The sequence below is a fragment of the Egretta garzetta genome, unplaced genomic scaffold (genome assembly GCF_000687185.1).
Source record: "Egretta garzetta isolate BGI_Z169 unplaced genomic scaffold, ASM68718v1 scaffold2, whole genome shotgun sequence".
Taxonomy (NCBI): Eukaryota; Metazoa; Chordata; class Aves; order Pelecaniformes; family Ardeidae; genus Egretta; species Egretta garzetta.
Genome location: NW_009258894.1, coordinates 3,278,653 through 3,301,848, shown reverse-complemented (window position 1 = coordinate 3,301,848; position 23,196 = coordinate 3,278,653). Strand labels below are relative to the sequence as shown.

The 23,196-nt window shown below is 40.1% G+C and overlaps 1 protein-coding gene across 2 annotated transcripts in view; it reads right to left on the bottom strand.

Moving 5' to 3' along the window:
• ZFYVE26 (zinc finger FYVE-type containing 26) overlaps positions 1-23,196 on the bottom strand; it is a 50,881-nt gene that overhangs the window by 15,860 nt on the left and 11,825 nt on the right. The window contains exons 10-29 of one of the 2 annotated variants that reach the window (XM_035889806.1): positions 20,012-20,215; positions 18,799-19,443; positions 17,325-17,414; positions 16,554-16,622; positions 15,772-15,923; positions 14,228-14,426; positions 13,656-13,919; positions 13,348-13,467; positions 12,907-13,071; positions 11,671-11,898; positions 10,156-10,261; positions 8,657-9,396; positions 8,251-8,316; positions 7,869-8,065; positions 6,530-6,634; positions 5,836-5,958; positions 4,921-5,097; positions 3,484-3,730; positions 2,257-2,355; positions 278-435 (exon numbers count right to left, since the gene is read on the bottom strand). In XM_035889806.1, coding sequence (XP_035745699.1) covers positions 278-435; positions 2,257-2,355; positions 3,484-3,730; positions 4,921-5,097; positions 5,836-5,958; positions 6,530-6,634; positions 7,869-8,065; positions 8,251-8,316; positions 8,657-9,396; positions 10,156-10,261; positions 11,671-11,898; positions 12,907-13,071; positions 13,348-13,467; positions 13,656-13,919; positions 14,228-14,426; positions 15,772-15,923; positions 16,554-16,622; positions 17,325-17,414; positions 18,799-19,443; positions 20,012-20,215 — 4,154 coding nt within the window. The remainder of the gene's footprint in view (positions 1-277; positions 436-2,256; positions 2,356-3,483; positions 3,731-4,920; positions 5,098-5,835; positions 5,959-6,529; positions 6,635-7,868; positions 8,066-8,250; positions 8,317-8,656; positions 9,397-10,155; positions 10,262-11,670; positions 11,899-12,906; positions 13,072-13,347; positions 13,468-13,655; positions 13,920-14,227; positions 14,427-15,771; positions 15,924-16,553; positions 16,623-17,324; positions 17,415-18,798; positions 19,444-20,011; positions 20,216-23,196) is intronic. The other variant, XM_009634180.2, reaches the window with a different exon arrangement.

The window sequence follows — 23,196 nt, the reverse complement described above, 5'->3', positions numbered from 1 at the left end:
GAGATCTCATAGTTGTCTCCTCTCTGATGACCAGATTTCCTCTTTAGGCTCTATCACTTCACAGGACTCTGAGGAGTTAACTGTTGCCAGTCTCCTCAACTACACAAAGCAGAAGCTAATGGTTAAATATCAAAGGACCAGCAATATTGTCAGTTCTACACTGATGCAGACAAACTTGCTAAAGTAGCTAGCGTCTCTTAGGAAACAGACTATGAGCCAAGTGTTCATATTAAGGTCACAGTTCTAGGAACACCTGTACTTCATTTTTACTCCTTACCATAGTAAAGCGTTCAGTTTTACAAGCCATACATATCGTTTCAGTGTCATCAGGTATCCATTGCTGCTTTGGTGGTGGCTTCTCAGGAGGTACAAATTCTTGAGGAAACAAATTCTGCTGCAGACTTCTGTCTCTGGGACTTGCAGGTACAGTGACACCTTAGAAAAAGCCAGGCCAAGAAAAGCATGGAATGGGATTTCAGCTGTTTAATGGGAGTCTTGAATGCCAGAAAACACACTACAGACTTACTGAGGCTGTAAGATCTTTCTGGCTCACAAGACTACCATTATCTTTCAGCCAGGCATGGCAGAATAAGATTGTTTAAGGAATATATAAGCTTTAAGCTAAGTTGTAAGATTGTAAACTTACAGTATTTCCATAATGATAAGCAAGAGTACATACTTATTAATAGACCTCTACCATAACAATTATAGAAGTATGAGTCAACTTATCAACATCTGTTCTTGCATCATGAGCAGAGACTTGGAGGAGGAAGAAAAAGTTTAGCCTGGGTATATGGATAATAAAAAGAAATATAGCATAAAATACAGTCTTAAGGATACCCAGTGTTGACATTCCTGAAGACCGAAACTTTTCTTTGTTATCACAGAAGAGGTGTGGTATGGCTATTAACAGCATATTCCCTACCTGTTCTGGTCACCTTTACAATCTGCTGTGGGGAAATCAGTTCAAAGAAGCAGGAGTTTGGGATCTTTGACCTCACAACACTGAAATACTCATTGAATCAAGTTTACAGTATTAGACAGGCTTTTAGTTCATACGATGTGAGCCAGTTACACTACAGGCTAATTAAAAAGTTCAACATGTCATTGCAGCCATTCAAGCCATCTTAAAAAAATCTGCATTCCAATAAAGCTAACGCATGCTCATCCAAGTAGATACCAGATTGCAAAGGCAATGCATTCAAGTTTTATAACAACATACAGATATTAAGCTGACCATTATGAGAAAAACTGAAGAGCTACACAGAGCCCAATCCAAGACGCTGCTGTCACTTCATGTAGGTAGAGCAAGAAGAGTCTTCAGTTCAGGATACAGAACCAGAGAACAGTTCAGACACCCTAAACTGTAGATCAGGATATCACTTGCTGAGAATCAGCCTTGGAGGTCTGAGGATATCCTTTGCTGGTCATTCCCTGAGAATACAGACTGTGCATATCTCACAATATATATCCTCCAAAGAGTGCATCTCTTGCATTAGATGCTGAACAGAACCTACAGAAGGATTTGTGGTTGTTTTTAAACCTCAAGTATTCTTCAGTTGCTTTGGCTTAAATTATTTTGTTTCTATTTATTTGTGTTTGAGGACTGTGAGTGGAGCCTCTCAGACAATAAAAAATATGCTGTTTCCCTCAGGTCACAAGAGGGATCCTAGAAAAAAAAATAAATTCAAGGACCAAAAGAATGACAAAAAATACAACACAAATGAGATTTTTACTGTAAAACCAAAGCTATGGTCCAGAAGAAAAAAAAGTTACTGAGCAAAGAATAGGAAGACAGGGAGAAATACCACAATGATGGGCTTCTAAACAAGCTCTGCCTATATACCCAGAGAGAGAGAGTACAGAAGTCAAGACACAGCAAGATTAACCTGCAGCACCATTAATCCGCCAGCAATCTAGCTGTGGCAAAGAGGTATTTTTTTTTTCATGCAGATGTAGTCCTGTTTCCCTATGGTCTGTTCAGGCTTATTTTTTTCTGTAGGGTCTGGAATGGAAAGGTTTTGTGCTGATTTTTCAGGTATTTTGTAGATTCCTGCCAAAAATCAAAACAAAGCCATACACTCTTGTTCCCCTTGAAGCTTTCTTTTAATTAGGTCCAAAGCACCCAACTTAGAGACCTAGTAACCTGCACTAAATGCAACCCAAGTTACTATTAAGCGGTGGGACACAGTTACATAGGGGATAAAACAAGTAAGAACATGTTGAAAGAAAATGGCACCAAGGTCTTAACCTTACCAGTAAAGCTGACAGGAGATAGTTCTGATGATCCTGATTTAGATGGTGCTTCACACTCCAATACCTGATTAAGACTTTCTTGGATACGTATCAGAGAGTCTAGGACAAAGGGAAGAAAAAAAAAATAAAAGTCAGAAAACAATACTGGCCATACATCTACCTGTTTTTACGAAGATTAGAGGAATCCATTCACAGGGGTATATAAGAATGTCAGCACAAAACAGGACTAGCTATGTAATTACAAATTACTATGTTTTCATGAAAGTTAGCCCACAACAATATACGCCAAACTATATAAAATTCAGTGACCTAAAACACAGAGAAAGGGATCCTTATCAAAGCAATGGACTACTGATAGGCACTGGAATAATACAGTAGGGAGTAATTATCAGATGTGAAAACAGTTAGTTGACACAAGACGTTCATGGCAAATATTAATGCTCACATTGCAGTGGAAGGAACATAGTTGCAAGGTTGTAGGTCATTTGGCAGGAAAAGATAGATAAGTCTGATACTTTCATGTTAGCAAGAGCTGCATCTTTAAATAATGAAATGAAGTCAACATTTGGAAACTGGCATAAAGCAATTTGGTACCCTATATGTAGGTATAAATAGATACAGATAGGTACACACACCATGCACTTTTAATACAGCAAAACAAAAGCACTGGACTTGATCTGCAGCACCCTCTGCTGTTCCGGTTCTAAAACCCTGAAAGGAGAGAGCGAAATGCAGGAGCATTGAAGACAACATGGATGAGAAGGGATTGGAAAACCAGAAAGGAGAACCATGTTGAGAATGTTAAGTAAAACTAGAAGTTTAAAAGTCTTCTATATGAAAAAAAAGAACAGGACTCTGGTAGGAGTAAAGACTATGAAAGATTAAATCCCCAAGATGATGGGAGAAGATACAGTTGGCTGCAGGTTTTAGAACTGCTTAAGCCATCAGTGATTTTTTTGTTAAAGAGGAAATAAAATTGAACAATATCACATAAGAAGAGAGACCCCAAAAAGGAGCAACAGAGGAAAGTCTGAGAAACTTTTGAAGCTGGTGGTCCTTGAGAACACCTATTTAAAAGAAAGGCAAAGACATTAAGAACCTGTTCTGGACTAGAGGGAGACTGGAGGCACACATCTAAAAATGTTGTGGCACAATTGGTGAAATGGCTCTGGAGGGAAATTGGCCCTTCTTTCCCAAGTGAAAAACAGCATTCTGATGGAAAATCACCTGATCTCTTTTCTTTTAATGCGAAAGGGAAGTTGAGAGCTTTTTCTGCATACTTTGAGAGCAAATTGTCTATGTCCTCTACAGTAAAACCGATTTCCTGTCCAGCTAAGAGTTGGTGCAGTGTCTGCACAGCGACAGCCACCCAGTCCACCTTCATATTCATCAGGAGCTGTTCCAGCATGAGCAGTGGCCTGGAGGAGAGGTGGAAGTAGTTAACACGGGAGAGCTCAGGCAGAGTCAGCAGCACCTGAGACACAAAGAAAAAAGCATATGTTAAAATTATACACTTTCAAATCTGTGTTTCTGTGAGATTAATGACAAGAAACTAGCACAGCAGTTTATGCAGAGAATGGAATAACATACAGAGGCCAAAGAAATGGAAGTGGGACTTCTCAGACTTACTCTTACTTCTGTTACAGAATCACTGAGTGGATTTGCAGAAATTACTTACCTTCCATTCTCCCATTCTATAAAACACTGCCTCATTTCAGAGGCAGCTGAAGAGTGGAAAGCATTTTGTGACCCTGCGACAAATATGTTGTAGCAGGGCAGAGCACATTCTCTTATTAAAGTAAGTTTATCAAAAGAATATTAGCCTAATCCTAATCCTTCCATCATTTGAGGAAACACCGAAAGCAGAAAATAAAAGCAATTCTCCTAAAGATGGACAGTTAATATGGACACTTTCCAAATTAAATCATGTCTTCAAAAGGGACAAGTAAGGAAACAGGAAGCCCAGCAAAATACTGTCGTGGCACACACTGGAGCAAGCTGTTATTTGTAGTCCTACAACAAAATAGACATTACCAAAAGCACTGCATGTTGTTTACATATAATGCATCTGACTAAGGTAATCTATTGGTTAATGCATCTATTCCTAGGCTGAGCGCAGAACCTGTATGACTTCTGTAAAGGCAATGGCTATCCAAAAATAGGAGTGACACTGTCCACCTTTGGAAGGCACTTGGGAGAAACATGCCATGTAAGTGTCAAAGACCACCACACAGGTGGGCATATGTAGGACACCTGGTGTTAGTGACAGAGAGAGTAAATAGAGGATGCTTTCTTTTTCACTTGGGACAAAGATAGCAACCGTCCTGACAAACATCACAATTTTATTTTATTCCACCTGCACTCTCTTTTAGCCTGTGTGTTCCTCCGCTCCCTACAGCTGACACACAAGACCACTCTGTTCATATTGGGAGCTACAACCACCTCATAATTTAGGAACTGTAAAGAAGGAGAAAGGGGAAAAGAAGTTTTAAGCCACCTCTCACTTTCCTTTGGATTCTGAGAGTCAGGATCTTAGACCTCATATGGTAAGAATGCTCTAGTAAAATCTACAGACTTTACATGTTATGTATACATTATGTATTATAAAATTACTTACATAATTATATATTGCCACTAATTCAACAATGCAGGAGTTTTACTCACCTTTGATCCCATATAGAGTGCCTGGATTTCATTACGACGTGCTGTTGTCAGATTTGCGTAGAAGTGAGCTGTAAGGTAATCAGCCAAGAAGTGAGAGGCTGCCAAGTTCAGATGCTGGTCAAGGGACTGTTCGCTGATGGCAAGGCAAATACCAGGGTCTTCAATTCTTTGTAAAAGCTACAAAACCAAACAAAATACAGTGAATCTCTACTACATTCCTGGAAAGCAGTGTTTAAAATGGGCAGTCCATGACAGATTATTGCCCTACAATGGTCCAGCAAGCAAATTAACTTGCACAAGTGTCTTACGTATACAAGGATGACTTCGATAATCCATTTGTAGACTACTTATTGCCTATTTGCTCCATTTATTAATCAAAATATTTTTAAAGTAAGCAAAAAATTAAGCAAGGAATGGGACAAAAGGTGTAGTGACAAGAAGTCTCCACTTTGCTTCCAGAATATTTTCAAAGCTATAAAGTGCAGGCTCTTTCAGACTATATTTTATGCTCTCTGTTATTAGCAACAGCTCCATAATTATTAAAATCAGAAGATTTCACACTTCACTAACTTGGGCACTGAAGCACAACTGAGCAATTCCTGTTACTAGTTTCATTTTTGGTTATTCTGCTTAAGCAGCACAGAAATGCTTCATTATGATTTTTCAAATAAAAGGGGCCTTGCATTTCCATGTAAGTGACGTTTATGCTATTAGGTCCAACAACTAGATTGCCAAGCTGGATTTTCACTGAAGCAGAACAAGGAAGAGCCAGGACCCAGGAAAGCATATCTAAGCAAATAGAATCTCTTAAGGGAGTAAAGAAAAAGGCCATGAAACACATACAAAGAAGGCAAAGAAAACAGTTCTCAACTTATTCAAACTATGGATGTAAGGCTGAAAGAGACTTGCTATTACCTGCAATGCTTTTTCCATGTCTCCCATCTCCAGTAAGTGGATAAGGTGCTCACGGTGAAGGTTGATTGAGTCTTCTCTTGGGACAGGATACAAGTGTCCCCATTCCTCACACAACTCATAATCCTAAAGAGTTTAAAAAAAAAAAAAAAAAAAAAAAAAAGGACAAACTCTACCCTCTCTGATACAGCTGTTTCTCCCAAAGTTCAGATCAACTTCTCAACAAATTCTGCAGCTTAGACTCCTCTCTCACATGCAAAAAGTAAATAATTACATTGACGAGGGGAAGATGATAATCAATTTTGTCAGAGTCACAGCCTGCATTGAGAATATCTTCTCATCTCACAGTAAGCAAGTTGGCTTTTTAGAGAGACACTTTTAAAGCCAGCCAGATCTACAGTATTAATACTTATATAATAATCAAGCCTGTATTATACCAAAAGCCATGTTATTAAAGTCTTCATAATTCTAAGAGGAAAGAACAGACTGTATCTTGGAGTAAGGGTTATAACTTCATGTAAATCTCATCATTAAATACAGATCTGTATTTGTTTCTGTAGCATAAAACTGAGTAAAGGAATCCTTCCTCCCAAAGCTATCTCCATTGATCAGTGTTTTAAGATGCTATTTCTACAAATTTATCTATTCAAAGTTCAATGCACTCCAATTCAAGAAAATTCACATGATGATGCCTAACCTTTGCTTTCAGAATGATATTCATGACAGCCTGGGGGTCATCAGTGCAGGCTTTTTTCAGATCCTGCCAGTCATTCCACAATGGTTCATTTTGCACATTCAGAATCTGAAAAAGTTAGTATTAGGATAGCACAAATTTTAAAAGCTTTATCTACAACAATCATTCAGTCTAAGAAAACAGCTGAGCTGATCACATCAAGAGCTACTTCACACAAAGAGAAGAGTCAAAAAGGAGACCCACATTTATCTCTAGCCCTATTCTGGGATGTTGTAATGCACTTGCACTCCAAAAAAACCTATGCAATTTTCTCAGAGGTATGAGTCTACAAAATATGTTTATAAGGGAAGGTTTTTAAAAGACTAGATAGCAATAATTATAGAATCATAGAATGTTTAGGGTTGGAAGGGACCACTAGTGGTCATCTAGTCCAACCCCCCTGCAGTGAGCAGGGACACTGCTAACTAGATCAGGTTGCTCAGAGCCCCATCCAACCTGGCCTTGAATGTTGCCAGGGATGGGGCCTCCACTACCTCTCTGGGCAACCTGTGCCAGTGTTTTACCACCCTCATTGTAAAAAATTTCTTCCTTACCTCTAGCCTGAACCTACCCTGTTCTAGTTTAAAACCATTTCCCCTTGTCCTAACACAGCTGGCCCTACTAAAAAGACGTTCCCCATATGGAACCATATTTATGGATTAAAAAGTACATGTACACTGCAGACATTGGTGGCACTAACAGAGACAACTGAGCTGTCAGTTAGCCAAATCACCACCAGACAGCTCAGCAGGGATTTACAACTCTTTAACTATTTTTTTTTTTTTTTTTTTTTTTTTTCTCTGTTTGGCTTTTCAGTCTGTGCTGAACTCCAGGCCAGCTAGTCTGACTTAACTTGGGTATCTGCACTATCGTGCAGTTAGAAGAACTGACTGCAATACTAACACGCTTATTGGACCAGTAGTCTTGTACACCATGCCTAGGTACATATCTGCACCTCTCAAGCTTACAAAATGATGAACTGCCATGGAAAGCTGCCAGGGGCTAGCATTTGTATAGAATGGAAAAACAAATACTTTGCAAAAAAGTGGCCTCATACAAATGTTTATGTCTAATTATGTTTGCAGACCTGAACGCTAATAGGAGGGTGGGAAAGTTATGAGGGATGGAAACAGTGTTAATTCGATACTATAGCACTAAATACATATGAACTGTTTTGGATTAAAGACTTGAAAAGATATTACGATCAAAAAGAACCAAGGGCTAAAACTTTTTCAAAGGGCAAGCATATTTGCTCCCTGCTGCCTATTTCATCTCATTGGTTACCTGAAGAATGACATTGTACCTTTTGATAAACCTGAAGTTCTTTCTTTCTGCTCTGCAGACTGGCTTTTAGTTCGCCAGTTATGCCCAAATCAGAAATGCAGTAAGCTAGGATTTCCAAACAGGCATCAAGGGGCCATTTTTCCAGACAGCGCAGGGCCAGCCTACTTCTCAACACTGCATTTTTTACTTGGAACAAGTATTGCCAACCGTTCTTATCTGTGGAGGAAACAAACCACCAGTTTGAAACTCAGTTTCTATAACCTGGAAAGCAAAAAAAAAAGCCCTCATCATCACTGGATTGCATCACCAAAAGAAAGAGTACAGTGCCGAAAAATTTATGCGAGACTCATCACAAGCATCAGATTCTTGGGAAGTAACTAAAGTTAGCATGGGATACTTACTATCTTTAGACTCCAAAAGGCACCTCCTTTCACAGAATACATCATCCATGTATGACAATGACACTGCTGTAGGAGATGTTCCATTAACAGTACTATGATCAATGTCTCATGATATATTCAGCTCTTCACATAAAAATAACACCGCAGATGCATTCCAGTTCTCTTGTACTAAATTGGTCAGGATTTTCACATTTGCAAAACACAAACTACACCATCAGAGAAAGCCAATTTAGGATGAAGGAAGGGAAGGGATCTGTTTCCATCTTTGGATTTGCCCAAGGACCACTACTTTAATTTCCACCTCCTGATCCAGGCTGTACTCTTCACAAAAAAAAAAAAAAAAAAAAAAAAAAAAAAAAAAGACAAAGGGAAAAAAGCCTGACTTAATCGACTTAATCCTTCTTACCTTCAGCAGTTGCACAGCTCAGCACAGCATCCTTCACATTGACCAGCTCCTCCACATCCTGACTGTACAGATCCAAGATCTTCAGAGTTCTGTCCCAATCCTTTGCAGCAAGAGCTTGTTCAAAGACCCCCATTAATACTTTAACAGCTGTGGTCGAATGCAATCCTAGGAGAACCAGAGATATGTACGTCTTGCCAGAGAAGACAGTAGCCAAACTGCTACCTTCCTCTTGCTGATTCTGAAGTGGCTCAAACATAGTAAAAAGAAATCGTTCCAATATTGGGAACTCCTTCAGCAATGCCTCACACTCCCTGGAAATCTGTTCCAAACCTAAGGGCACCTCCCGTTTGCCCCGAAATTCCATCCAAGATAAACTGGATTTGGGAATTTTCTGTATATTGGATGCACTTAGACATGCCACTGTGGCCATTAGCTTTGACTGAGACTTTAGGAAGTCCAGGGAGGAGGCAGTGAGTGTGTGCTGGCTCAAGTCATTCACAGAGGATGGGGCCTGAGTAGAGATATCATCAGAGGTCACTGCAGAACTGTCAATAGGTATTTCAACATCTGGCAGGCAGTGGTAGGCACACTGGTGTGCTAAGTTGCTGATGCTTGTCAGAAGAGCCTTTGCCTGGCTGTTTTGCCTTGCACTGCACAAGGACAGTGGTTCACAGCAACAGTTAACAATAACTTGCTGCACATTCAAGTTCAACTCTTCTTTAGCCAAGAGAGAAGAAAGCCTGCAGGATTGAAAACAGAACCAGCTTACCCAACACACATAAAAAGGTACTTTACAATTACATATTTTCATAAATCTTCCAAATATTTTTCATAGGTACATACAGGGGAAGAGTACATATCCTGCGTTTACTCAGTATGAAAAAAACGTATGCAGCACGACATCGATAACTCGGAGCTTATGCTGCCATTCCTTTAGAGAAAAGGAACTCCCTCCTCAACCATGGAATTTTACCTAAATGCAACATACTAAAATGGTTCACCATTAGTACTCATCTTTTTAAGAACTACTTTGTCAAATCAGACACTTTCCATGCCAGCCTAATTTAGTAATTTGTGATGGAAGGACCTTAGATTATCCAGTTTACCTACTGACCAGAGCAAAAGCCATGCCCAGCTGTATTCTTAGGAAGCCCTACTGGTCTATTTTATTTTATTACATTGCTAAGCTGCAAGTCCACTGCTCTGAACTGTCACACATTCAAACAAATCCACATAAATGGCACTCTTTCTTCACAACAGACAGCAATTGTTAAAAATATGGAGCCACACTTTTCCCTATGAAAAATCTGCAGGTTGGTAGAGAATCCACTGACTAAGCTACTCCCTGCACACTAATTCTTTCAGCATTATGTGATCAGCTGGTGGGGCACAGCGGGCTGTACTACCTGTGCTAAGTAGCCAGAGAAGAATTTAATCCTGGCTGAGGTCCAAAGTCACCAACACCAAAATAACCTAGAGGAGTACATAAAAGCACCAACCTGTCAGGATGAACCTGTCTCTCAAACACAAGCTGGGAAAGCAGCTGAGATGGACTCTGCTGTAACAGTATGAAAGGGTTCCCCACTTTCACTTCTGCAGATACATCTTTAAAAAAAATCAGAACATTTATTATAATACAAACATATTAGCTGAATACACCAACCAAGTCTTATTTTCAGAATACAAATTTTATGAGCCTGAGTCTGAAACCTCTTTGACTAAATTCAGAGGTCCACATTCACATCAGCATGGCAAAATCCAGAGTAAATTGCAAGGCATTTGTGATTATCATATGCCTCTCAAACTTGGCACCACTGGCTCACATTTTTCTGTACCTATTACCAAAACAAGAAGAGTGGAGAATCCTTGGCCTTTAAGTGAGATCTAGGTTCAGTTTAACAACTCTACCTCAAACTTTCACAAAAACATTTATTTGTGGTGAGAGACAAAAAATGTGCAGTATTGGTTTCTGAGGAGTCTCTGGATGTAGATTAGTGAGCCCATGTTCTATTCAAGTCAAAGTGACCAAAGACAGAGGGAACTCAGACGTACAGCTACTTTTACAAAAGGAGTGAAACCCTGGCCAGTATTGCTAAAAAGCCTTTGTGTCCACTACTGAGTTATGACTAATAACTGAACAGATTCTCATAAGTTCACCTCTCCCTTTTATCTTCCAGTACAATAAAATTTCCCCAAAACTCACTCAGCCTTTAAACACTTTGCTTTTTTTTTTTTTTACTTTGGCAGTTAGTCAGTGAGGATTGAGTCATGTCCATACAGAAGTTACGGTTGGCATAGTAGTGACCTGAGCTGAACTGGCATGTCTGAAAACAGATCTTTGCCCTTTATTCTTATCCTCTGAGGAAGGTATTCTCTGAAACCAGTACTGTGGTATTTTACATTAGTGCAGCTCAATTAGTGTCACTTTAAAAAACAGACAAGTGTTTTTTCTTCTAGCACAGTGAACCGTTCTGTTCTTCTGACAGCTTTATGTGCTGATGGTGCATTTCTTTTCATGGACCGCCATCATCTGCTGATCCTGTGAAAAAATTCTGTCTGGTTACCTCTGCATAGCCTTCTACACACTCTCTTCTTATCCATGTAGAGCAGCAGGGCACTGGTTGCTTTTAAGGGAGCTGAAAAGTGCACAGCATGCTGAATCACTGGATGCAAAAAATCAATCTCACCTTACAGGGTAGTGAACAGAATTTATGGAGGTCAGGGGTTGTTTTGTCTAAATGAAGTGTAGAATCTGGGTCAGTAGTTAACATTTCTATTCTCATTTTCATACTGCCATCAGCTATTTTTATCTTAGCTGTGGGTGGCTGAGGTGTTAAGAAATAAAATTTAAAAAGCAGTGCAACGATCTGTTGAAATCAAAAGATCTGACTGCACAGTTAGTAGGCACATTTGGCAAGGAACCATTTTTGCACAATTACTTTCCAGAATCAGGCCAGACTACACAGTCTGGGTATCTTCACCTCAGCTCAGACTTACCAGCAGAAACCCCTTACCTAGCTCTGCATTCAGGCTTCGTAACACAACAGCAGCCAGTGTAGTGATGTAGTCAAAGAAGGCCTTCACAAAATTTGTCTGTGTGTTGCTCTCTGGAATGGTTTGGACATGTTGGTCAAGAGTTCTCAGCAGGAGCTGCGTTTGATTCCAAACCAGGTGCTTCTCCAGCTCCGTAGGTTTGAGAGAGGCCTGCTCCACCAATGTGCCAAGCAGGCTCCCTTTAGAGTCTGGTTTAAGAGAACAGACATATATCCAAGATTCAAGTAAGTATATTAAATGTTAAACAAAACAAAAAAAAGGGGGGGGGGGGGGGGGGGGGGGAGGGAGGGGAAGAGGCAGAGGCAGAAAAGTGAGAAAGAGAGAAATGCTTTAGCCTAATTTCCTCTCTGCAATTACAGATACCAGTCTGGGCATTACAATTTTATTGAAAGCAAGAGAAATTTTCACAGCAGAATAAATCAATAGTTTATCTAAATTGGTAACCATACCTCTGACAAGTTAGAAATATATTAAGGCAGGCCTAAAATACATCTAGTTGTGTGTCATTAACACATAAGCTTATTCTAAAACACAGGTGTTGACCAGTCCTTGTGCTCCATAAGGTCTCCTAAAGGTCTCCCTTAGAGGTCTCCTAAATCTTTGCTCATTAAACATACAAATATCTTTAAATATTTTAGAAACACCTATATGCCATTTTGAAATTTGGTGAATGGAGGAAAAAACCCATAAGAAAACACCCCAGTGCTATATAATGAAGAGAGCTCTGAGAAAAGGCAACTGTGGAAGATTTCTTAAAAAAAGGATGAGATGTTTTATAATAGCCCTATGAAAATTGGAATGTATTACTATGTTACAATAGTTTTGTAAGTTATCTCTTTTTTATTAAAAAAAAAAAGGCAACTGTAAGGATACATCTGAATATGTATAAGCTGTCAGGTTAAAATACACTTAAAGAATTCCTTGTTAAGACTCAAGATAAACAAGACAAATAATAATCTCAATCATACTCATTGATATTTTCCTTTCTTCTCTGGCAAGTTCACAATTTTAGCTCTAAAAACAAATGGTCAGAATATAAGAATTACGGATAAATTTTACATTTGCATTTATCGTTTAAAAATACATCTTTATGCATATGTCAAAGGGCATTACTGCTAGATTTATAGTTGTCTGGACAAGCCAAACCAAAAAGTTAGATCCATTTGTCAGTCTTCACAATCACAAACATAACTCACCCGCAGAATGTTCAACACATGTCAGTGCTTTTAGGATTTGATCCAGATTTTCTGATAGAACTATTTCATTAGTAATACTTTCTTCAGTCACGGCAGGGTAGCAAGTTTGCAGAAGGTCTACAATACTGCATCGGAAATGACTCCCTATTTTCTCATCTGAGACCTCTACAAAGAGGGAGAAAGAATCAGCAACTATAACAAAGACAGAAATATTTTTGCACAGAAAAAGGCCCACAGAACCAAAATTGTACTATATAACAACTAGTTTGCCAAATTCAAAGTGTTTCCATTTATTCAGAATTGAGCTTGGGTCACCCTCCCCCTTTTTCTGTTTTAAATACTAGGCTAAAGAGTGGGAAGTTCAAATCTCTGTTGCAACAGAAAGCAAGAATTTGATTTAAGCACATCACAACCGAAAATCTTAGCAGCAAAGCATACTACCTGGCTTGGAGTGTCCTTGTGATGTGCAGGAATAGTTGAGAATTTTACTTATTTGCTGGAGAACTGCTGGGAAACCCTTTACACCTTCAGAGTGCAGTAAAACAAAGTCAGGTCGGTGGCCTGGAAAAGTCATTGTGCAAATGACAAAATAAAAGGGGGGACAAAATAAAAGTTAGGATTGGAAAAAGGAGAAACATGAAAGTACAAATGAGATTTAGCTAAGACTCAGGTGTTAGCACAAACAACACACCACAGAGGCATTTTCTGCTCCCAGGCCATTTTGATAAACACAAAAATTTAAAGCCTACCCCGAGTTTCAAGGCTGTTGTACAGTCTTCTTTCTGCTGTTTCCAAAAGCTGTTTGCAAGTCTTCCAAAGATGACATTGAGTACAAGCTAGGTCAAATGCTGCCATTGCTGAAGGACTGAGGTCCTCAAGGGCTTCCCGCAGCGGATCAGTATGGTCCAGCTGGATGTTGCTGATCCAGAAGTTTTCTTGGAGAGTAGGGGCAAGACTTCCAGAAGTTGCAAGCAATTTGTCAGTAACATCCGAGATGGAATAAAATACCATACCTACATACATCAGCAAAATACACAATCACTAATTAAACAGCATATTTATCTCATATCCTGTCCTGGATAATTATTCTTTGATTCTTTGGGAAAATAATTCAGTAAGTGGCCTGATATTCATGGACCAACTACTGCAGAATGGGCATCAACAGCAAATTTCAGCATTCTTAGTCTTCTTTTAAATCAAAGAACTACCACTTACTCTTCTGAACAACTGCTGCACTCATTATGACAGTACTCAAATTGCTTTCTCCTGTTTTCCACTTCTCCCTCACCTTTTATGAGAACCCAAAACCCCCAGTCCTTACCAGCTGCTGCTGCATTCCCAATAGCTTGCAGTGTTGAACGGCCACTGCCAGATTTCCTGATGCCTCCAGTGCCATCTGATGCTTGATTCTCAATATTGTGCTCCACTCTTGCCATTTCTTGTACTGCCTCTTGGTAGCGCTCCATGAAAATCAATTCACCATAGCAAGGTGAATTATCCAGATTAAACATCAAAGCCACCTTTTAAAAAATAATAGATGTAATTACAGAGCATGTCAAAAGAACTTTTCAAAGGTCAAATAGCTTTGGAATTTTTTAGAGAAGATTAGGGAATAAAAACAGATATGTTAACTGAAAAACATCCCCACAGATGCACCAGGCTGAAATGGTGGGTGTTTTTCTAGATAGTTTTAAGTCCCTGAAAAACAAGATCTAAAGAGACATTTTTCAACTACTTTTATAAAGCACAGCTATTATTTGCTGCAAGGCTAGAGTTGAATTAATTTTCATAAGCCACACCTTTCAGAATGACTCTTCATGATTTCAATGCACTATGTAGCGAGAGAAATCTGCGAAGCTGGGCCTCCAAAGTAAACTACTTTAAACAAATTCTTATTCAGCAAGGAATACCTTCTAGAAATGTAAACAGTAGATAAGCACAGCTGTGCAAGTTCTTATTATCAAACCAACAACAGAACACAAACCAAGTTCAAATTCTTTACCATCAGCGATACTGAAATTTAAAGTAACAAAGCAAACCAAAATGCTTCTTTTGGCCCTGTAAGTAGGGAAAAGATGAAGTGACATGCTTGATGTCAAACAGAACTAATGAGATGAGCAGTAACCTGCTACTGCAATGCTTAAATGATATCAACTGCTCCAATACTCCTGTCTGAAACGCAGCCAGGTGACTGCTTGTTGCAAAGGATCCAATCACTGATGCACCTCAAGATGTTTTTTCAGAGCATCAGCCCAAAAGCCACACAGAGAAAGGTATGCACAGCTGTGAGGGAGCAAAGAACTGCAAATGTGCAAACTGTTGATTTCCAGCCTTTCTGCCTGTTTTCAGCACTGAAAATTTAGCCTCAAAACATACCTCCTTCAAATAAATGTAATCACCACTTTGGCTCCACTTTGGGTAAGGAATACATTTGCATGTTCCTGCTTTTGCTGAGCTTACAAGTGGCAGAGTGTCATGGTTTTGATTCACTGACTACAGTAAGCAGTTCAGCTGCTGCCTCCTCATGAGGCTTCACAAGCTCTTTCTGTTCTTCATTCAGCTGAAACACTAAGCTTGGCCAGTTCTCATCAAACATTTTCACACTTTGAGAACCCAGGTTTAGAGAAAGCATTCTTATAAAACACGTTTAAAAAAAAAAACAGCATCCTTGGGATGTTGGTTTGGAATATCTTCGTTCCTTTCATTTGCTTCTACTTCTGAAGTGACCCTTTCACTTGGAATGCAGATGCTTCAGCCCTATTCTTGCTAATGCAGAAGAAGCAGGAATTTCATCAGCTATCACAACCACAAATGTCAATACCAAATTAGATTTTTAATTGCACAAAATACATGCAACTCATTTACCTGATGGGCTTCTACAAAGTTTCCTCTCAAAACACAAGAAACTAACAGTGATTCTGGTGGGGAAAGCATCATAGGAATGAGGGAGTTTTGCTGATGTGGTCTCACCCTGCTTTCCAAATCACTTGAGCCAGACATATTACTGGTACTTCCCTCTGCAAGACAATGAGATTAATCAGTATATTATTATGGAAAAAACATTTCACCAGATTAACAGCCAACTATCAGATAACAGTCCTTCACATATTTAATACAAAAATATAGGAGCAGAGTTACAAGGAATTTCTAGGGTAAAGAAGTCAACATAAACATCTTGTTAAAAATTCTCTTAATATTTCATTATTTGGTCAGAACTTTCAGTTTGAATCTCATCCAAATGTAACACCGTTTAGCAGCTACATAACGTGGATGCAATGCTAAGGCACTGGTTCAATATGGATAAAGGGAGAAGTCTTACGGATTGGACCTATTGAATCAATTTAGCATGCCTAAGCATGTTTTAGGTTACTTGACTACCAGTCTATTAGCTTTTCCCATGGTTTGCACATCACTACAATCCATACTGTTTCCTGCAAGACAGAAGTATCGAGAAAAATCTAATTTTCTTATTGCAGAAGAAGAGATATATACTAATTAGAAAAATGTCAGCCAAAAGCGGGAGCTCCGAGAAGTGAAAAGTTCTAACTCTGTCCTGCATAAAGCATTAATTCACATTAACTAGTCAAGCAAATACTTCATCATGCACATTGACAAGACAAAGAAATACTACTTTTGTGGCTTAATACCTGAGGTACTCGTGCTTAGCTCACTACTTGTACTTTCTATTGATGGACAGGAAGTTCCCTCTTTCCCACCTAAAACAGAAACAGATCAAATCCAGCAAATTAAATGCACTTTTTCTAGACAAGATAATTAAAACTTACTGCAAAAACCAGATCAGGCAACCACAAGACATCTTCAAGAGTATCTCACAAATGAGCCCACACTGATGTCTATGACAAATGCAAAACCCGCTGATTTAAAGAAAATGCTGGGCAACCAACCATGTTTGGGTGGCCCATCAGTGACTTATGTCAGATACAGATACTAGATGTACCTTTTAAATAGAAAAAGGGTGAGGAACCCAACTTTCTCCTAAGGCCACCAATTTAAGCCACAAATTCCTGTAAATTCACATCCTAAATACTATTATGATAGGAATGAAAATATACTGAACTGAATGAAAGTATACTGAATATACTCTGCTATACTGGATATAGCAGAGAAAGGGAATAATTGGTACTGCAGTTGCAAAGTCCTCCCCTGCCCCAAATCAGACTATGTATGAAAGAAGTTATTTTCTTACCTGAATGTAAAATTAGTTGTCTTTTAGTTGTGTGGGTGAGCTTTAGGAAAGCAACCTCAATCCAGGTGGAATTGGACTAAGACACTTCAAACCAGTTAGAAAACTGAAGTAAATAAATCTAGTTCTCTACTCCTAGTCCATTAAAACTAGTTGCTCAGCAAAATTATGCACATTTCACAGGTGTTTTCTCCAAGTCTCTTTTTCAACCCACCTGTCTTGTACCTTTGAGATCTACTTCGTTTCTTCAAGCTGGAACACCTGATTAAAGAGCAGTATCTCCTGGAAGCTGCAAGCTGATGTTCTGTGAAATATTTAAGCAAAAACATTACCAAATAGCTGGACAGGCCATAAACAGTTATTTTTCTACCTTAAATAATCTACCAGCACAACTACGTAGGTAGAGCTATGATGGCAAATCTCCAAAGGAAACACAGTTGATCTCAGCTAAGAGCTATTCTGCAGTAAAGTTTAAACTAGCACCTTGAAGTAATTTTGATGCAATTCAACTCATACTGTGCTTTTCACATCCACATCCAACGTTGCTCGGAATGTACTGTACCTTCTACAAACCCCTGACGAGTACCAAGGGTCTTTTCTCACCTAAAATGATTCTATGATTCTAACTACACAGAAAAATAGGTATAGTCCAAGTACATAAGCAGCTAGAAACAAGGCAAAAAGAAAAAAAATTAAAATAGTAAAAGAGATAATTTGCTTTGTCATTAAGTTTTTGCTGAAACAACTGGGTTTTCAGTAATGCAGGGTAGTATGAACCCTGACTCAGTCAACAGTTCTGGGAGTGAGCAAGTAATTGCTCTGGGAGTGAGCAAGTCTGGATGCCAGCCCCCAGAAATCCAAGACATACAGTGTCAAGAAAAGCCAGCCACCTTTCCCTGAAAGATGTTCCCCAAACAGTTGTCATCATTTGTCAGAAGTCAGGACTCGAAAATACAGAATCCCACAGAAAGCTGCTGCCTGTCCAACAGAAACAGAGGGCTGCCTACTCAAACATAAGTCCCATCACATCCCCTCCTTTATAGGGTGAGACCTGAGAAATAGTTGAACACAAGTCTGGAAACCTGGAACATTTAACGTGCATACTGGCCAGTGTTTCTTGGGATACAGCCTTTGCATTGCCCGAGATACACAATAAGCCACACTGAGACAAGCAGAAATTTGGTAGTAGCAGGGCTAACAAATTATAGGATATGGAGAAGAGTAGGAAATAGGTTCCTGAGTGTGTTGTTCTAGCTACTCAGGGGAGTGGTCTGCATCCCAGAAAAATCCAACTTCCTCTGACGCATGTTCCTAACGTGTCTGCAGACTAAGCTAAATCAACACTCTGTCCATGAATGAGATGAGTCTACCTGGCTTGCATTGGATCACGCACCACCACATCCCTTCATACCACTGCACCGTCAACTTAACTTGTGACAAAGGGGCAGAAGACAGGTGAACTGAAGCAGTGTATCCACGAAGGGGAGGGAAAAGAGAACGAGAAAACCCAAACCTTCTGATTAGAATAGAGATCACTCCTACTGGAGAATGGTGCAAGAACCAGGTGATCTCCAGCTAGGTCACTCTCCCAGTATCTGCCAAAATGTGCTCCCTCAGTAAGATACTCAGGGAATTGGCTGTAACAGAACAGTGTCAATATATCAGAAAGTGCCCAATACAAAGCCTACCTGCATTTCTGTTACTCATCACCACCTTATATCGCCAGTGAGCTTCAGAAAGGTATTTGGAAAACTGTAACACGCGACTTCCAAAGGCATCTCCGCTTGCAGAAAGATTCAAGCACTCGACAAGCTCCAGCTCTTCACGAAGCACGTTACTGGAGTCCCATGGGAGAGAACTCTGAATTTCTTCCAGATGGCTGAGAAGCAATGTGAGGAAGGCATCCATGGCCACGTCATCCACTAGAAATCCAGTAACACCACTGGTGAAGTGTTTCAGATCCAGGTAGCTCAGCCTAGAGGTTTCACAGCTTTTGCCACCAAACACTGAGTTGTGAAGACCTGTGTGAACTGTCTGAGTGGCCAGCAGATGCCTCTCTAATTTCTTTTCAGCCTCTATTAGGCGCTGTGGACTTTCTGAGGTGGAAGACCACCGACTAGCACTACCTTCTACACTCACAGTAGTACTCTTTTTGTCAAGATCATCATCCTCTGCATAGTCCTCAGGTAGAACAGCCTCTGTATGGAGGTCACTGTAGGAAACAAAAAGCAAGGAGAAGATGTTCTCCAAAACCTCCAGGCGCAGAGGAGCAGGAACACTCCTTAAGAACTGCTGACACTTCACAAGGCACTGAGGAAATACTGAAGAGCAATCTGTATAATTAAAAACAAAAATAAAGAACATTTACAACATTTTCCAGGAGTTCCTTCCTCGAACCTTTGCCCTTTAAGAAAATCCTAGAAGAGGGAACAGTCCAAGTGGCTCAGAGCCGATCACTCCTCCATAAATCAAGTAAATATTTGTCCAACATTTTACATTTAAAAAGGTAGTGTGCCTCCTCCCTCTCAGTAATGCCAGTTATCACCTTGCATCATGAAAAACTCAGATTACACCCATTTTAGCCATTAAATCAGTTTTAGCTCTGGGAAATCATAAGCTCTTACAACAGCAACCCTGCTACTACCATCCTATATCTAATATCACCTTTTTGCACTATATTTTTAATACAATTACCTTAAATGTTTTAGAAAAAGGCAGGTAGCTTATTTGTATCTATTCTTACTAAAGGTAATAACATCTCAAAGAAATGCCATTATACTAGTTTGCCAAGCACTCATAGCTCACTGAATTAAAACATCATATGTACACAGGGTGCAATATTATGCCAATACTAAGTGATAACTCAGAGCCCAGCAAACGGAGAAGCACAAGCTACTGAACCTGAGAAAGGAGGCCAATCACCTGCTGGTTCTCCAAAAGTTCTGTCTTCAGGGCTATCACCAAGAAGGCCGTGTATGCAATCTTTGCACTTGGAATGCTTATGTGAATTCACACAGAGAGCATAGATAGCATACTTCATGGCACAAAATGCTCGAAAGAGTGCCAGATTGCGTTGCTGACTGAGGGTGTTAGGGAGTGTTGCCACTGTGGAGGGAAAGAAATGGTGAGGGGGTAGGAGGCAGACAAGAAAACAAGTTAATTTTCTCCTGCAGTTCCCACACAGCAATATTTATCCAGTCCCTCTTCCCCAGTGTCACATGCATCCCAGCTTTGCTTTATCTCACTGTTACTTCACAGCATTTGAAAAAAAAAAAAAACACCACCACCAACAACAAACAAAACCAAATAAAGCCCCCCAAAGTGCCCCCAACAGATGGGCACAGAAAAATCAGGTCTGGATCCCCTTCTGAAAAGGAAGTTTTCTGTGAATTTGTGTTACAGGACCTGGCTATAGCACAGAACGATCAAAACGTGCTCATGATGAGTCTCATTAAAAGTATGTGGTTAAGCTACACTGCTGCATTTATCACACAGGAACAGACCCTGTCTCATTCCAGCATCTTAGAATTGTGTGTTCTATCACACAGTAGATAAGTAGGGAGATAATGTAGACTGGCTACGACTGTAGTGAGAATAGAGTACCACCACCTCTACAGATTTGTACTAATAATTAGAAATCATGGTTGATTCTATTCACAATGGCTGACCATATAGACCATATACAATCTGCAACCGATTAAAGTACAGTCCCACAGTTTCCTTCACACATTTATGATAAACGCAGCTTAGAGAAGTACTATACCTACTCCTTCCCTCTTTTGCCTTTTTTGAGGAAAGAAGGTGTCACATGCCAGAGATGTGATCCCTTCTTAGTACAACAGAACATCAGAGCTGCAAATTATCTGTAAGTCACATCATCATTATCCCCTCCACCCAGGAACACAGTATAGAGTCATATATTCTGTTATGCTGGTTTTAGATGAATTCTCCAACTACTGTACAAAAACTAAAACAAAAACCCCAAACCCCAGAGTGTGTTAAATTAGTGCTTGAATCCACTATCCTATATTCAAATACAAGGATACCTCTGCCTATTGTCACACAGTGGAAGCATTAGCAAAGTTGTTTTTTTAAACAAAGCACTGGTTTGATGTACTGATAACGTACCCATCCAAACACTGGGACTGAACAGCATTACCTACAAAGTGCTTCAGCACTGTCCTCTACAAAGCTTGAGCATAATTTCAAAGAAATGCACCAGCCTGAACTCTCCTGAAGACTACAGAGCAGCCAAGACAAAAGGCCCGAGAGCACAAATGGTTTGAAAGCAATTATTCCCTATCACTGCAATTCTGAACAGCAACAATGGTGGAAACTATAATGTAGACAGCAGACAGAACTGAGGAAACATCCAAGTATGAATCCTTTGCAGAACCCACATGGCCACAGAAGTGTTATAATTCACCAGCAGCTCTACACTAATATGTAGCACCCAAACAGCTCTCAATATCACTGTCTTAAGAGGACTTCAGGCAGGTGAAACTAGAGATCTGATAAACACAGTCCTCTGAAAAAGACAAATAGCCAGCTGGAGATGCTGCAAGATACACACTGGTAACCAAATGCAAATTTAATACACTTTTGTCTCCCATATGGAAAGATTTGAATGCAGTGAGTCTGCATCAGTATCTGTGTCTAAACCAACCCTTTTCACTGTACCAATACTGAAGAACTACCCCTTGACTATAAGCACTTGGTTTTCCTATGTCAGAAATATTAACACCTTATTCTTGAATTCTGAAACTCATGAGGCAATTCCTACCCATTATTTCTTTTGTTACTGTGACTGATCAAAGCTAGAGTTACACAATGATCTAAAGGGTGCCTGAACACAACGGTCAACCAGTACCACTACTTCAGTTTCACTACTGCAGCTAACAGATATGTTTCAGAAAGAAGGGGAAGAAGGGGAAGTACATGGGGTGAGGGGAGAAAAAGGCCTGTTAACACTACCAAGTCAGACAAATCAAAACTTCATGACTCCTCTCCTCCCTTTAAGTTTCAAAATAGATTATTTTAAAGGAGATTCTATTAAACTGTGCTTATAGAGTTATCTGAATTTTACAATAACCACTGGGCTGAAGAGAGGAAGGACTTGTCTTCCATTAACTAGCTCTGTAAATTTAGCTGATCTGAAAAAAGAAGAGAAACCACAGCTAGAGTTCTTTCGTTACAGTCATGCAGCTCCCAGAAGATATGATGGGACTGCCTCTTCCTGTTTTTGAAAGGTTTTGACAGAATTTAAGCAGGATTAAAATGGAAGAACTGATTAAAAAACCCAACATCAGCAACAAGAGAACAATGAATTTCAGAAAGCAGGACACTGCAACTGGAGTCTCAATCATTATGTCTTTTAAGACTATTCAACACAACCGTCACAATGACTTTAACAACAAAACCTGTAAGGACTGGAAACCAACATCTTAATATGATACTGGAAGGAGAGAAAACTGCTTCCCACTAGGCAACCTGGAAAATCTGTGCAAGATCCCTCAGGGGTCTGTACTGGGATCGGTGCTGTTTCATGTTTTCATCAATGACTTAGCGAGATCGAGTGCACCCTCAGCAAGTTTGCGGATGACACCAAGCTGAGTGGTGCGGTTGACACACCAGAAGGACAGGATGTCATCCAGAGAGACCTGGACAGGCTGGAGAGGTGGGCCTGTGTGAACCTCATGAGGTTCAACAAGGCCAAGTGCAAGGTCATGCACCTGGGTCGGGGTAACCCTCGGTATCAGTACAGGCTGGGGGAAGAAAGGATCGAGAGCAGCCCTGCCGAGAGGGACTTGGGGGTGCTGGTGGATGAAAAGCTGGACATGAGCCGGCAATGTGTGCTGGCAGCCCAGAAGACCAACCGTACTCTGGGCTGTATCAGAAGCGTGGCCAGCAGGGCGAGGGAGGTGATTCTGCCCCTCTACTCTGCTCTGGTGAGACCTCACCTGGAGTACTGCATCCAGCTCTGGAGCCCTCAGCACGAGAAGGGCGTGGAACTGTTGGAGAGGGTCCAGAGGAGGGCCACAAAAATGATCCGAGGGCTGGAGCACCTCTCCTGTGAGGACAGGCTG